Genomic DNA, 16,695 nt, shown 5'->3' on the forward strand with positions numbered 1-16,695 from the left:
ATTGATCCCCTCACTCCAACCCTTCACCTCCAGCCAAACAGAAATTGACTTTGATAGGATGTCACTTAAATAACATTGCCTCTGATCATGCAGCACTCCCTCAGCACTGTGCTGGAGCACCAGCCTCGATTTCTAGGCTCAGTCTTACTTAGCATAAAGCTGGTCCCACAAACCTCCAAGGCAGGGATGCTACCTACTTAACTCAACTGCTGTTTAGTCTTTAGCTGGTCAGATCTAAGACAGCAATCCAAAAGTGTGGCTAGATTGAATTAAGGTTATTAAACATTTATTTATAAATTTTATGAAGTAAGCGTCTTCGGGTGGTCTGAGCATCAGCTATCAGGCCAGAATGATTCCACTGTTATAAACAGCTTGTAAGTGACGCCAGCCAGAACAACTCAGTCAGCATTGCTATTAGAGGTCTCAGTGTCAATTACTGTAAACGTCAAATGGCCTCTTAAGAATTTGTATCATTTTAAACATTGGAGAACTTCAAACTTCAAAGAATGATACAAGAACTAAATGTGATAGTTTACTGTCATCATCTATCAGTATCCCCCCCAATTCCTCACCCCCACCCAACTAAGCTTCTCAATTGTTTATTTCTACTTCACGTGAACCACCCTGGTAACTATCTTGGGAATAAGTAGTGTACACTTGGCCCCATTAACAATATTTTACATTCCTGAACAGAAGTCCTGCTTCTTTTCCTGGTTTGTTTTTCCAGTGATAGGTAATCAAAAATTTAGAGTGTTACACTCTCAGAACAACAGCAACCTGATTCAGAACACCAATGGCTGGATTCTACAGTAGGGAAGAAATGTTCTTGCCACTCCCCCTAACATTCCTAGCCCATTGCAAGACTGGGCTGGCAGCTGATGGACCTTAAAAAGAATCATCCATAGGTGATAATCTGCTGCCAATGAGCTCAACTCACTGAGAGAGGGACTCCAATAACTATTATTTTTTAAAATAGCGGTTAGGTTGCTGATTCCAAGACCTGCCGACCTACTGTATTTTGATAATCGGGTCAGGGTGTATCAGTGGAATTGCCAATCCTCATACTGTACCCACCCCCTCACCACTGAAAAGTGGGGAGCTCTTAAATCTAGTCCCAACTTGCAAGTCCAACAAGCCTGCATCTTCAATGCATTTTTCTACAGTATTCAGACCTGGACAACATATGCTCGGTACATTCAGTGATTCAGACATATCCCTGATACCTTCTGGAAGGACAAGATCACTAACTCAGAGGTCCAGGAACACGCTAATTCAATAAGCATACATTTCTTGCTCAGTCAACAGGATCTGTGCTGGCGTGATCGATCATCATATGATTGGTACTGTATACATAAAGGCCTTTTCAATAATGAACTGACCACCAGGTCACGATCTCCTGGGCATCCATACCTCTGCTGCCAGAACACGCACAAAAGAAATATGAAGATGGCAGACACTAAGGCCGAAACCCTACCACCTCGCCTGCCTCGAAATCTCAGTTTGGCTCGGGTGGAATTTTTTGATCTCGCTCAACCGAGGCTATAAAATTCCACCCTTACACTGAGAACTGGGAGACAGTCATTGACAGTCATGGCCTCAGGAGATTGACTGTTGGAGGGATATGAGAAGAGGTGAAGAGAAATGAAAGGCTCGGTTCGCCAAGAAGAGGGCCCTGAGCAAACAGAGATCAGTGAATCAACTTACAAGATGAAAGCCTGTTAATGAATCTTCGAAGATATTCCCACAATTTGATAGGGTTGACAAGAGATCCTAAGGGTACGGATATCCCATCTTTATGTCAATTGTGAATTTGCAACAGAGCACAGTGATAATGTAGAGTTAAAGTTGGGCCCTCAACAAACTCCAGGGATGTTGAATGAGATGCCCAAGAGCAGATCACCTCATGCTGTATTAATTTGAAAGTGTATGGAGTTTAGCCACATTTTAAAAGTGAACAGGAAGTCTTTTGGAGCTCTTTATAGGCTGAAACCAAAATTACATAAATGTGTGGGGGTTCCTACTTACACTCTCAACATGCTTAACATTTTCCGCCAGCAGCTTATCTCCGTCCATGTCACAGCTTCTGCCAGCTGTAAGAGTCAGATTTGCGGCCAGGCTATTCAAACCTGGTAATGATGGCTGGGAAATTATCACAAGATTAGTGTCTGCTTAAGAAATGAATCCTGAAATTGCTCTACTGGGAATTGATTTTTTAATCCTTGTGGGCGGCAGGACATATGGAATCCATGGCTTTACAAAAGGTGCTGAGAGTGCAAAAGCATGAAGGTTATGCTAAATCAGTTAAGTCTTAACAAGAGAAGTGTGTCCAATTCTGAGCACAACGCTTTAAGAAGAATATCAATGTGGCTAAGGAAATGTGGTAGGGAGATGATATGACAGGGAAACCTGCCAATGACATTTTAATTTATTTAAGTGAGCCTTCCAACCTTTCTGGGTGGAACTTCATCATGCCACTAGTAGTGGGATGGGGAAAAGCTAAAAAAAAATCTTGCTGGCAGGTTTTGCATCCATGTCAGCATTTGCACCTATGGCAAACATAGGCACAAAATCCTGACCATATTAATCAGTTTTTTTTTTGGATTATCAATCCAATCTTAATCTCTTGATAGCACCCAAATTGTTAATCAGACAGGGAGAAATGGAGGGCAGTGCAGGTTTGCCAACAACACAGGAATTATACTGTACTAACACCTTTAGAAAAGGAAGTATGTAAATTGGAGAGAAACAACACCTCATTGTTCAATTAAGCACTTTATAACTTTACAGCTTTCTGGGCTCAACATTGAGTTCAACAAATTCAGACCCTTATTCTGCCTCCATTTTGTATTTCTTTCCCCCATGTGTCATTCTGTAACTCATGTTTTTTGGTTTCAGACAACATTGGCCTTTTTTCCTGTGAGTAACACCTACTTTGGACCATTGTTTTGTTTCTTTCATACCACTATGACAACTCCCTTTGCATTTTGTCTCATGGCATCTTTGTCAGTTAGTCTACCCCAGCATCTAACCAATCCCTGTCCTTCCCATTTGCTCTACCTGATCCTGCGCCCCATTTTCACCCATCACATTGCTCCATCTTTCCAGTTCCAGAGGAGAATTGCATTAAACTAGAACTCTGTTTCTCTTTCCACAGATGCTGCCAGACCTGTTGAGCTTTACCAGCATTTCTTGTTTATATTTCAGATCTCCAGCGTTCAGGGTAGTTTGCTTTTATTTATGCAAATTGAGATTGTTTTCAAACTTACATTTTTTATTTTTTCAGTTTTGCACGGAAATGGGCAGTTATATCTAAACCCTTATCAAAGATGCTTTGTTACTATTATTTTTCTGATGTACAGGCACTCATTTGATGGTGAATTTATCCCAGCCTAACAAATAATGGTCTTACCTTTTCACCTTTTCCTTGTGAAGTGTAGCTTATCCTGCTCTGGAATATAATGAATATTATCAGTAAAACTTCCTCGCATTGCAATCAGAAACACAAACTTAAAAATATCCCAAACAAACTGGTTCAATTCTCTTCCATCTTTCTCAGTGATATCATGAACAAGTTAAGTACTTAACTTTGTCAAAGGATTGTTGGTCTCTTTGCAAAGGCGAATGTCAATCTCTGGAGGCCTACTTTAAGGAAAGGCACTTTTTGTTAAACACATGTGCCAGGAATTGTGTCCCTTTGCAATTTAAGTTGGGAAATCAGTGAACACATGAAGAGGTGGCATAAATGGCTAACACAGGTGTAACAAGGGGTTTTGGAAACTTCTGCTGAGGGATACTATAATAAGAACCCTCACACACCAGGTTAAAGTTCAACAGGTTTATTTGGTGGCACAAGCTTTCGGAGTGCTGCCCCTTCATCTGATAAAGTGTCAGTGTTCCAAAAGCTCATGCTACCAAATAAACCTGTTGAACTTTAACCTGGTGTTGTGAGACTTCTCACTGTGCCTACCTCAGCCCAATGCTGGCATTCTACATCAAGGGATACGACAGGGATTTTCCCCCATTTTGAAATAATGGGCAGGATCTTCCCAACTCCATTGGCTTGGCAAGCTGGTAAGATAGGACCAGAAGTGAAAAATAGGGTTCGCGCCAGATTTTTTTGCCTCTCGATTTTGCCAGCCCCATTATGAGAGTAAAATTAGCCTCATGCCTGGGAAGGCAACGGGGCTGATTTAAATAATCATGAGACAGTAATCTGGGCTCACTTACCCTAGTCCACTCTCTGGTTGAGGACCTCACCGGCGAGGATCGTAAATGCTCCACACCAAAGGGGACCAGATGTGATGGGCTTGCAGGTGAGATCAGAGGCCATTGAAGCCTCTGGATGGTCAGGAGCAGGGTCAAGCAATGCCCCTTGGGCAGTTCTAGACTGGTTACCTGGCATGCCAACCTTACACTGCCCACCAGGCACCCAGGTAGTGCTGGGGCGGTGGAGCCCGATGGGGACTGATGGAGGTTTGGGGGATGGGGGAAAGGTCCTAAGGGGACTGGGCTATGATAGGTGAAGGCAAGGGGGTAGGAGCTCCTTTGGGGTGTGAAAAGGGGAGGTGGTGGACCAGCCCAGTGGCGATCAGGCAGGGTGGCAATCATCCAGGCGATGATCGGAGGGTGATCAATGGAGTTGATATTGGGGAGGTGATCAGTTGTGTCCGTGGTTGTAGGAGGCAATCAGCTGTGATTATGGTGGGGGGTGGATGGGGGGAGGGGTCAATGTCCATGGGTTGAGGGGAAGTGGGTGACAGATCTCCCAGTATACTTATACACAGTATACGCTGTACACTGGGAGATCAGGTCACCTGCACAATGGCATCCCCAGAGCTCAGCAGTCGGCTTCCCGGTGAACTGTGACTCCACCTTTCCCCCTGCTGGTGAGATTCACATTATGGCCTCTGCATTGCACAGAATGTTGTGAATTACCATTATCTATCTTGCTGAAAAAAAGGTGAGAAAACATCTTGTTTTTCCCACTCATTTTTTTGAAAAAATTCCCCCCAACATGTTTCAAGAGAGTAACTTAAGGAAGTAACTCTGTTAAACAGAAAGATGCAAACATGCATAGCAGCAAGACAACGGTTGATGGAGGATTATTTAAAATCAAGGAAATACTTTTGTGTGTACAGTCAGAGAACGCAAATAGTTATCGACGCAACTGATCACCTCCCCAATATCAACTCCATTGATCACACTCCGATCATCGCCTGGATGATTGCCACCCTGCCTGATCGCCACCGGGCTGGTTCACCACCTCCCCTTTTCACACCCCAAAGGAGCTCCTACCCCCTTGCTTCCACCTATTTCAGGGCATCTAGTGACTGCTTTATAAATGAAGTGCTTCCTTGTATGCAATTTGTGCTAGGCATCATTTATTTGATGAATATTTGTTTTTTAATTGTTCATGGTTTTTTCATTAAACCAACATCCTTTAATGGAAGGGGGAAGAGCACAACTGATACGAGGATAATTTTGAGTCAGGTCTGAAGAACAGATATATGGATTTGAAACATTTGCGGAATTTTACCAGCACACCCACCCTGGAATTCTCTGTTGGCCTCTGGTGGGATTTTACGAGTTTTACCCAAGCGAGGTCATTAACCCTGGCTGGGATTTTCCCCAACTACCACCCCCAACTCCAATGGCATGTTTTCCAGCAGTGAAGTGGATTTTCCAGTTTGGCCAGTGTCTACAGCATTTTGCATGGCTCTCCCTTCCTGCCGCTGGGAATCCACATGGGAGGGGAGTTGCTTTCAGTGGGACCAAAAGATCCCACCAGCAAAAAGGACTGGAGTATCTCACCCTTTCTCCACAGATGCTGTGAGACCTGTTAATTTGTTTCCAGCATTTTCCATTTTAATATCACTGGTAAAAGCACTAGAATGGGAGAGGCAAGGAGGATATTTTAATTTTGTATGGAGAGTTGTAAAGTGAGGAGGGATCAAATTAAAGGCAGAGACCATTGTAACTTCTGATGGAAAATGTAATAAATATTTGAAGAAGTGCAAGTTGCTGGGCTGGGCTACAGGAGAATAGTGAGATTAGGTTTTGGATTACGTTGACAAGGAGCTAGCACAGAAATGAGGCTGAATGGCCATTTCAATGCTGGATTCTATTATTATCTGTTTGGTAATGTACTTTACCATGCTAAAAAATCTCAAAAGGTCTTGAAACAATAAAGAACCAACTGTAACTCATTGTGTCAGCAGTCGCAGAAATCATTTTATGTCAGCAAAATCCTATTAATATGTTGAGATGATTGGCCAGCTAATCTGTTTTTGGTAGTACTGGCTGAACAAGAAATTGTTGAAAAAAGAGACATGTCAAAGCTTTTTGCTTGCACTCTTCAGGCCACTTTGCAAGATTGCCTATATAAGGGGCAAAGAACAGAGTCCACTTGCAAGCTAATCAGCACTCACTTATCAAATAGAATAAATTGCTGTTTTCACCTTATACTGGTATTCTTGCGAAGAGACCTGATAAGTGCAAGACAAAAAGCTTTGACGTGTCTCTCTTTTCAGCAATACTCAAGTTCTGTGCTACCAAATGGTTATTTGAACAAGAAATCTTGGTTTCTTTGCCCCTCTTCGAACAATACAACAATGTCGTACTTTGCATCCATGTGAGCCATTTGCAAAGGTGCTTTCAAGTTCAACATTTCAACTGATAATGCAACACTGAAGTGCCAACCACCAAAGATATAGAAATTCCATTCAATCTGAAAGTACTTACTGGTTCTCCTTTTTCTCCTTTGAGACCCATTTGACCCGGCTCACCCTGCAAGCAAGAAATGAAAACAAGCTTTTAAGTTCAAGTCAATAGCTGCTCAACTAATCACAGGCTTATTTGTATCAATCCATCACAAGCACTTTTCCAGTGGAGTCTGACACAATTACTATCATTTACCAGTGGCAAATGTGTCTGTGTGTAAAGGGAGGAGGCAGAAGATTGAGAAGGCTTTATGAAGTTCAACTTTGGTATTACTTAATCAGTACTTTTTGGTTAACTGCATCTTTTCAGCTACATTTTTTTAATTTGTGTTGTGTACAAATCTTAGCCATTCACCTCAGTCTTTCATTGATGACCAAAGGATGACTTATGTAAAGGGTTTTCCCATTGAATCCTGTTGAATTGAGTTTTTCCCAGGCTCCTTGGTGCCATTCTTGATCAAATATTGCCTTTGTATAAAGGCCAGCTTTTCTTAACTGATATCCAACTCGTGTCTATGTCAGGATCAAACCTGTGATGTAATCCAGAGCCAAGTGATGGAACCCAAACTGAGCATCAGTGAAGTAATTATTGGTGAGCAGGTAGTCAGTAACAATACTGATTACCCCTTCCATCAATTTACTGATGATTCGGAGACGACTGATAGCATGATAATTGGTTGGGTTAGATTTATTCTATTTTTGTTGTTGGGACACAGCTGAGCAATAGTCTTATTGGGTGGTTGCCAATGTGACAGGCCAAATTCTTCAGCCTCCCAGTCCGTATTTCCTGTTGGAGAGAACTGTCGTATTGTTTGCGAGCGACGGGGTTCTCTGATCCTGCCGCTGTCAATGGGAATTCCCTTTGACATCACCCATGCTAGTGGACACCCATGGGTGGCATGATTGGAGAATTCAGTCAGCATGAATAGCCAGAATGGAACATCGATGTTTTGAAGAGAGTTTGCATAAGCCTGTATTGTTGTCGTTGGAACAGAGAAGACTGCGGGGGCGACTTGATCAAGGTGTAGAAGATTCTGAGAGCCATGCTTAGAGTGGATAAGAGGCAGTTGTTCACCTTTGTTGAAAGGTCAGTCACAAGGGGACATAGATTCAAAATAAAAGTTTTTAAATTTATTTATTAGTCACAAGTAGGCTTATATTAAAACTGTAATGAAAATCCCCCAGTTGTCACACTCCGGTGCCTGTTTGGGTACACTAAGGGAGAATTTAGCATGACCAATGCACTGAATCAATACCTCTTTTGGAATGTGGAGGTAACTGGAGCACCTGGAAGAAACTCGTGCAGACATGGGGAGAACGTGCAAACTCTGCATAGACAGTGACGCAAGCTGGGAGTCAAACCTGAGTCCCTGGCGCCGTGAGGCAGCAGTGCTAAATACTGTGCCCTCGTGTTGCTCCGGTGAGGGGCATGAGGTTTAGGTGGGACGTAAGGAAAAACTTTTTTACCCAGAGGATGGTGACGGTCTGGAATGCAATGCCTGGGAGGGTGGTGGAGGTGGGTGACCTCACATCCTTTCAAAAGTAACTGGCTGAGGACTTGGCACGTCATAACATTCAGGGCTACGGGCCAAGTGCTGGCAGATGGGATTAGGTGGGAGTTCAGATGTTTCTAATGTGTTGGTGCAGACTTGATGAGCCAAAGGGCCTCTTCTGCTTTGTATTATTCTATAATTCTATGATGCCCACTGGAACAGATTGACGAAGGAACTGACTAGTTCTGCCACACAGATGTTCAGCACTATTAACAGGAAGATGTCAAGACTTTGATAGGTTGACGTGTCTAGTGCAATCATCTGTTCCTTAATGTGATGTGGGCGAACCAAATTTGCTGGACTCCGATATCTTGGACTAACCTTAAAAGGAGGCTGATTAGTCTCATCCACTTGGCACATTTGGCTGAAGATGCTTCAAGCTTGCCCTTCACATCCATGTGCTAAGTTCCACTTTGGTTAAGAATGGAAATCTTTAAAAATCAACCACTAAAATCTTAAGCAGTCAGCTGGTCTATAATTCTAGAGTCCATTTTCAAAGCTTTAATAGCAGGATAGTTGGGAAACAGTGATAGAATTGGATAGAGTCAGTATGGATTTATGAAAGGGAAATCATGTTTGACAAATTTACTGCAATTTTTGAGGATGTAACAAGTAGAGTTGATGGGGGGGCGTGGTCAGTGGATGTCATTTATTTGGACTATCAGGAGACTTTTAACAAAATCCCACATTAGAGATTAATGTGGAAAATGAAAGCACATGGGACTGGGGGCAATGAACTGGGATAGATTAAAAAACAGGTTGGCAGTCAGGAAACAATGAAGTGGCAGGCATTGACTAGTCAGGTATTGCACTTTGGAAGGACAAACCAAAGTAGAACGTGCAGGCTAAATGGTAGGACTCTGAACAGTGCAGTTGAACAGAGGGATCTGGGAATACGGGTACAGAATTCCCTAAAAGTGACGTCACAGGTGATTAGGGTCGTAAAGAGTGCTTTTGGTACATTGGCCTTTATAAATCGGATTATTGAGCATAAAAGTTGGAATGTTATGGTAAGGTTATATAAGGCATTGGTGAGGCCGAATTTAGAGTATTGTGTACAGTTTTGGTCGCTTAGTTACAGGAAGGATGTAAATAAGGTTGAAAGAGTGCAGAAAAGGTTCACAAGGATGTTGCTGGGACTTGAGAAGCTGAGTTACAGAGAGAGATTGAATAGGTTAGGACTTTATCCCCTGGAGCGTAGAAGAATAAGGGGAGATTTGATAGAGGCGTATAAGATTTTGATGGGTATTAGACAGACTGAATGCAAGCAGGCTTTTTCCAATGAGGCTAGGGGAGAAAAAAAAGAGGGCATGGGTTAAGGGTGAAAGGAGGAAAGTTTAAAGGGAATATTAGGGGAGACTTCTTCATGCAGAGAGTGATGGGAGTGTGGAACGAGCTGCCGGATAAAGTGGTAATTGTGGGGTCACTTTCAACATTTAAGAAAAACTGGGACGGGTTCATGGATGAGAGGGGTGTGGAGAGATATTGTTCAAGTGCAGGTCAGTGGGACAAGGCAAAAAATGGTTCGGCACATAAAAGAAGGCCAAAAACCTGTTTCTGAGCTGTAATTTTCTATGGTTCTATGGGTCCACAGAGATTGATCCTAGCCCCAGCTATTCACAATATATATTAATGATTTAGATGAGGGAACTAAATGCAATATCTCCAAATTTGCAGATGACACAGAGCTGGGTGGGAGGGTGAGCTGTGAAGAAGATGCAAAGATGCTTCAGTGTGATTTAGTCAAGCTCAGTGAATGGGCAAATGCATAAATGCATGACAGATGCAGTATAGTGTGGATAAATGTGAGGTTATCCACTTGGTAGCAAAAGCAGAGAGGCAGATTACTATCTGAATGGCTATATTTTGAATTTGATTTGATTTGATTTATTACTGTCCCATGAATTAGCATACAGTGAGAAGTATTATTTCTTGCACACTATACAGACAAGGCATACTGTATTTAGAGAAGGAAAGAAGAGAGTATGAAACTGTATGCAGTAAACTTAGTTTCTTTTTGCTTTTTTGGTGGAGTTTTGCAAAACCAACAAAGAAATGGCTGCTGAAGGTTACATGACTCCTTCCTGGCGATGCAAAAATTTATTGGTACTTCTTTCAACATAACCTAGAGTACTGACTGCTCACAATGTAATTTCCTCTAAATTGGGCATACCAAACACAGAGTTGGTGATCGCTTTGCAGAATACCCATGTTCAGTCCATAAGCATGACCCTGACCTTTCTGTTGCTTGCCATTTCAATTCACCATCTTGCTCTTATGCTCACCTTTCTGACTTTGGCCTACAGCAGTGTTCCAGTGAAATGCAACGCAAGCCAGAGGAATAGCATCTCCTCTTCCGATTAGACGCTTTGCAGCCTTCTGGACTCAACATTGAGTTGAGTTCAACAACTCCGGATCATAAACTTTGTCATCCATTTTAATTTATTCCTCCCCACCCCCAACTGCCATTCTATATCTTTATTTTTGCAGAGACTGCTGGCCTTTATTCTGCCATTCCCATCAATTCTGGTCCAATGCCTCGTTTCATGAATACTGTCATTATATTCCTTTTGGTTCCATGACATATTCGTCATTTAATCTCCCCATTATCTAACCTTTCCCTGACCTCACCTTTTGCTCCACCTATTCCTGCCCCCTTTTCATCAGCATTTCTACTTCTCCCAAGTTCCAAAGAAGAGTCATATTGGACTCCGAAGGCGGAATTTTCCGACCACACTCACCCCAAAACCAGAAAATGCTGCCCGAGGTCAAGGGGCCTTTCCATGGTCCAACCCCTTCCCCCCCAACTGCTCCCCCGCCCATCCCCAGACCTCCGGACCCCTTGCCTGCAACGATTCCCATGGTAGGTCAAATAGGAAAATTTGCTCCAAAATGCCCCTTTCTTTCTCTCTCTCCTCAGATGCTGCCAGACCTGTTGAGTTTTCCAGTACTTTCTTCATTTACTCACAAATGTTTAGTTATGGGGAGTTGTGACTATGAGTTGACTGAACTCATCTCAAGTGGAATTATTTTGTTTGAACATTTTACATCTCATCAATCCATTTTAGATGCAGCTTGGATATTAGAGATGAAATCGGGTTGTTGACAATCCTAAGTGAAAGAACTTTGAATCAGACACGTTCAGGAGAAATTTCCTTTGGCCAAAACTTTCCAGCCATTCCTGTCAGTGAGGTGGAAAGTCCTGCCCTTTGTTTATTAATACAACATTATCCAGCAAAATCCAAACATAACTTTTTAAATAATTACAAGCCACCTTCTTGGCCCTATCCATCTAATCTCACCTTTGGGCCTCTCGGTCCTTGAAAACCAGGTAGACCATGGTCACCCTATAAAATTCAAAACAATTACAATTCAGAAACAAATAATCGAAGCACATTACATAGAGATATCAGCAGTTGTTTCAAGGCTGTATCAAATCAATGGCCAGAAAAATAGAGGTTAAGTGCATTCTATTTAGAAAGAGTTGACAAGCTAATCTGCCTAGATGTGTTCGGAATGTAAGGAGTATTTCTTTGGATAGTTATCAGCTCAGAAAAAAGCACACACAGTTTCCTGTAGAAGTAGCTAAAATAATTGTCAAATAAGTTCTGATTTAGTAATTGCAGTTGAGGGGTCACTATTAGGCTTGGATACCAGGGAAATTACCACTATTCTTCAAACAATTGTGCAAAGTTTTGCTCCCCTTATTTGTGGAAATGTGTAGTGGCATTGGAGGCAGTTCAGAGGAGGTTTACTAGATTGATTCCAGAGATGAAGCATTTGTCGTATGAAGGGAGATTGAACAGTGTAAGCCTATACTCTCTGGAATTTAGAAGAATGAGGGGAGATCAAATTGAAGTATACAAGCTGATAAAAGGTATGGATAACATAGGCATGGAACGGATGCTTCCTCTTGTGGGGCACACTCTAGGATAAAAGGTCATAGTCTTAAGATAAGGGATAACAAATTTAAAACAGAATTGAGGAGAAACTACTTCTCCCAAAGGGTTGTGAATCTGTGGAATTCACTACCCCAAAGCGTGGTGGACTCTGGGACAGTGAGTAAATTTAAGAAAGAGTTAGACAGATTTTTAATTGGTAATGGGTTGAAGGGTTATGGGGCAAAGGCAGGAAAATGGGGATGAGGAACATAGCAGCCATGATCGAATGGTGAGCAGACTCGATGGGCTGAATGGTTTAATTCTGCCCCTATATCTTATGAACTTATGAACTTATAAACTAGTACCATGGGATCATCTATATCTCCCTAAGTGGGAAGACAGGAGCTCAGTTTAACATCTTATCAGAATGACGACAACTCTGACAGTGCAGCATTCTATCAGTACTGCAGTGAAATGTTAACCAAGATTTTATACTCCTGTTTCCGGAGCAGGACTTGGAACAGACAATCTTCAGACACAGAGGCATATGTACTACCATTGAGCCTCAGCAGTTTGAAATAATCATTCTAATGCTGTGAAACGTGCCGCGTTGCATGGTAAATCCTGCCCATCATTTTTAGATGGCTAAATTCAATACATAAATCATTGCACTAATATAGGTTTTCTTTTATTTTTCAAACAAGTTCCTCAACATAGAATTTATTTTAAATTAAAAGTGTTTCAATTTCCAAGTACCAACTACTTTGTGTTTGCAGAAACACTCTATTCAGAAAATATCTGAAAGAAAATTACAAACATTTCAAAATGGCGGTCACACGGAGTGTAATAAAATTCAGATTCTCTACACATATCATGTTGCACTGCTGAGGTGTTTCAATCCAGTCAAAGAACATGTTAGATATTTCAAAATGGTCATTACAAATGATGTAAAGGTATTTAAGTTGTCTACATACAGCCAAGCACCAACTACTTTTGGATGTGAAGTTTCTGTAACTAGTCTTTAGCCATTGCTTTCAGACAGTACAGAAAAAAATAGTCTGGTAGGTATTGCCCACTTGAAGTAAACATTGTCATTACAGAGAGCCGTTAATAACTAGATGTTGTTATCATCAGCTGACCAATTATCAAGACAGAAAGCAAGAGATCTGTGTCCTTTCTTAACTTATAACTCACGGTAAACCTTATACTTTTTAATGTGAGGAATGAGGAAAAAAAAATCAATGTCTTTGCATCTGCATAAATGAACAGAATTCATTTATGTTTTTTCTAAGTGCGTTGGTGGGCAGTTTCGCTGCCACCGTTCCTGTGTTCAGACTGATGTGAACATGTGCCTGATTTGGCAGATAGAGCCCATTTAATTCTACATAATTGAGCATTTCTCTGCCAACTGACAGTGGGTGTGCAGCTGATTGGTCACCCCACAGTCAGTTGGCAGATTCAAAATTCTCAGCGCTCTATGTAAGGTCCTATCCAGCACATTCTCTCCAGAGAGAGGGGTTGGGGGGTAGGATAATGGGTAGGATTGTTATTGGTGCAGGCTCGATGGGCTGATGGCCTCCTTCTGCACTATAGGGATTCTATGATTCTATGGGAGAATTCTGCACAGTGTATGCATATGTTGATATAAGCATTAAGATACATGTCAGAGATTCATAATTTTCATGAGAGTAATAATGTGGACAAACTTTAGTAATCTGCTGTATCGCCGGTATGCATGATTTTAAAAATAAGAATAGCCTTGTGACTTTTTCCAGGAATTAAATCAATGGGTTAATATTATGAATTGAAGTCACAAAAAGACTTGCATTATCCCAATGCAATTTCTTTCTCTATTCTTCTGTATTTCACACCAAACAGCATTACATTTTGCACAGTTTGGTTAATTTTGCATTGTGTATCTGAACTGCAAAAGGCAGCACAACTGGAGCTGATTTAAACAAATTTGGTAAGAAGTCTCACAACACCAGATTAAAGTGCAACGGGTTTATTTGGTACCAAGCACCACTACTGGTGAGCGTCACTTCTTACTGTGTTTACCCTAGTCCAACACCGGCATCTCCACATCATGAAACAAATTTAACATGGGCAGCAGGGAAGGTGAGACGAAATTTCAATTGCATTAGTCAGGTCTAGAATTAAATCCAGCTCCCAGAGGTGAGAGAAGACGGCATTCACCCAGTGCATGTTCAAGTCCAGCAACTCTAGTGCTGTTTTAAATTTGTTGTGGTTTATTTTGAGCAGAGACATTAAAATGCATTCCCCATATAGCCATTCTTATTTGAACAATTTGCTATTGATTCCTTCCCAAAGAAAAAGAAGGGAAAAAATGTTAGTCTTTTCCCAGGTATTTCACAATCTACTCCCATAAATGTCAGATAACCAAAGACCGTTCATCCTTCAGCTGAAAAATTAGTAAAACATTAGTTCCATTTCTGTCTCCACAGGTGTTGCTCGATATATTGGGTGGGGTTTTATGGCCTTGCTTGTCCCAAAACTATAATATCCTGCCCAAGATCAATGGACATTTGCATTGTCCGCCCCTTGCCCACTCCAATTCCTGTGGCGGACGGGACGGTAAAATTCCGGCCATTGAGTATTTCCAGCATTTCCTGTCTTTATTTTACCCACTATCCTGCTTGTATCCTTTGATTTTGGATATGGTAAGCAATGGCAACCGTCTAATTCAATCAATTACTTTTAATACCTTCTCTCCCTTATGGCAGGAACAGTTAATGGTCCTTGAGCTGTCAGCCTCGGCAGGTGGTTGTGGTGTTGTTGAGATCTCCGTTTGAGGAAGTTGGGTAGCGAGTGTAATCTGACACTGGAACAAATGAGAAAGAAGATGGTTGTGAGAAATAGAGGATGAATGGACAAGAGGTGTAAGGATAGTAGGAGAATTCTCCTCCTTGGCAATGCCTCATGTTGAAGTCAACATTTTGCAACCTCACCATTCTATTTGACCTCCGGCTCATTCTATTGCCACACATCTCCAATATAAAGATTGCCTCTGTCCTCCTCCATAACATCGCCCCATATCTACGCAGACTCAGCCCATCGTCCACCAAATCCTTCATAATATGAAAGTCTGAGGAAATGTATCAGCCGACTCATAGAATCATAGAATTTGTACAGTGCAGAAGGAGGCCATTCAACCCATCAAGTCATCACTGATCCCACCTAAGCTTTGCTCCCATAAACCCACATATTTACCCTGCTGACCTACTTGACACGAGGGTCAACTTATCATGGCCAAACCTAACCCGTATATAATTAGACTGTGGGAGAAAACCAGAGTACCCGGAGGAAGCCTACGCAGAACTGGGGAGAATGTGCAAACTCCACACAGACAGTCGTCCATTGAACCCGTTCCCTGGCGCTGCAATGCAGTAGCGCTAATTACTGTGCCACTGTGCCACCCTCAAAAACATCTTCTTCCCCACTGTCATCAATCTTTTGAATGGAACCATCTTGCGTTTAGTTGATCTTTCTCTACACCCTAGCTATGACTCTAACACTACATTCTAAACTCTCTCCTTTCCTTGTCTATGTATGGTATGCCTTGTCTGTACAGCATGCAAGAAACAATGTTTTTCACTTTATACTAATACATGCAACAATAATAAACCAAATCAAATCAAATCAAATCTAATGTTTTTGTCAGCTTGAGATTCTAAAATTCCAATACAGTCCTGGTTGCCCTCCTCCCTACATACATTTCAACTCTGTTGCCTTTCATCTGCGGTGTCAATTTACCCACTACCTGCTGCTATCAGATTGACATCAGTTTCTGGTCCACCAAAAGTTGAAATCTAGGGCGGCATGATGCATAATGGTTAGCACTGCTGCCTCACAGTGCCAGAGAGCTGGGTTCAGTTCCGGCCTCGGGTGATTGTCTATATGGAGTTTACAGATTCTCCTGTGTCTGTGTGGGTTTTCTCCAGGTGTTCCAGTTTCCTCCCACAGTCAAAAGATTTAGGTAAATTGGTCTTTCTAAATTGCCCCTTAATATCAGGGAACCAGCAGGGTATATACATGGGGTCATGGGGTGGGATTGTGGTCATTACAGACTCAATTGCCCAAATGGCCTCCTTCTGCACAGTAGGGATTCTATGATTCTTCTATGATAACAGTTTCAACTTGCATTCAAATCCCTTTGTGGCTTTACTTCTGAAAACTCTGGCCTCTTGATATACCTTACTGCTTTCACTGCATCATTCCTGGCTGTTCTTCAGCTCTCCAGGCCCCAGACGCTGGAATTTTCGACTGAAACTTGCTTATCTTTATATCACTTTTCCTTTGATCTGCCTTAAAACCTACCTCTTATTTGACCTAGCATGAATTCTTGTCTGATTATGTTTCTGTCAATCACCTTTGAGTATTTCTTACTTTGATGTGTAAATGCATGTGGTTGTTGATGTAAATGTATTATTCAGTACTGAACCGTACAGGTCTGTAATGTCCCGTATTCAATTCCAGATTTGCACTGAGTCAAACTGATCTCAGCTGGAATGTCACTATTTG

The 16,695-nt window shown here is 41.9% G+C and overlaps 1 protein-coding gene across 1 annotated transcript in view; it reads right to left on the reverse strand.

Annotated features, from left to right (window-relative positions):
- The window catches only part of col22a1 (collagen, type XXII, alpha 1), a 285,376-nt gene that overhangs the window by 159,554 nt on the left and 109,127 nt on the right, over nt 1-16,695 (reverse strand). Inside the window, exons 9-12 of the mRNA XM_080193549.1 lie at nt 14,879-14,995; nt 11,575-11,619; nt 6,742-6,786; nt 3,410-3,448 (exon numbers count right to left, since the gene is read on the reverse strand). Of these exons, the coding sequence (XP_080049675.1) occupies nt 3,410-3,448; nt 6,742-6,786; nt 11,575-11,619; nt 14,879-14,995 (246 nt within the window). The remainder of the gene's footprint in view (nt 1-3,409; nt 3,449-6,741; nt 6,787-11,574; nt 11,620-14,878; nt 14,996-16,695) is intronic.

Source organism: Carcharhinus amblyrhynchos, chromosome 8 (genome assembly GCF_965287045.1).
Source record: "Carcharhinus amblyrhynchos chromosome 8, sCarAmb.v2.hapA, whole genome shotgun sequence".
Classification (NCBI taxonomy): Eukaryota; Metazoa; Chordata; class Chondrichthyes; order Carcharhiniformes; family Carcharhinidae; genus Carcharhinus; species Carcharhinus amblyrhynchos.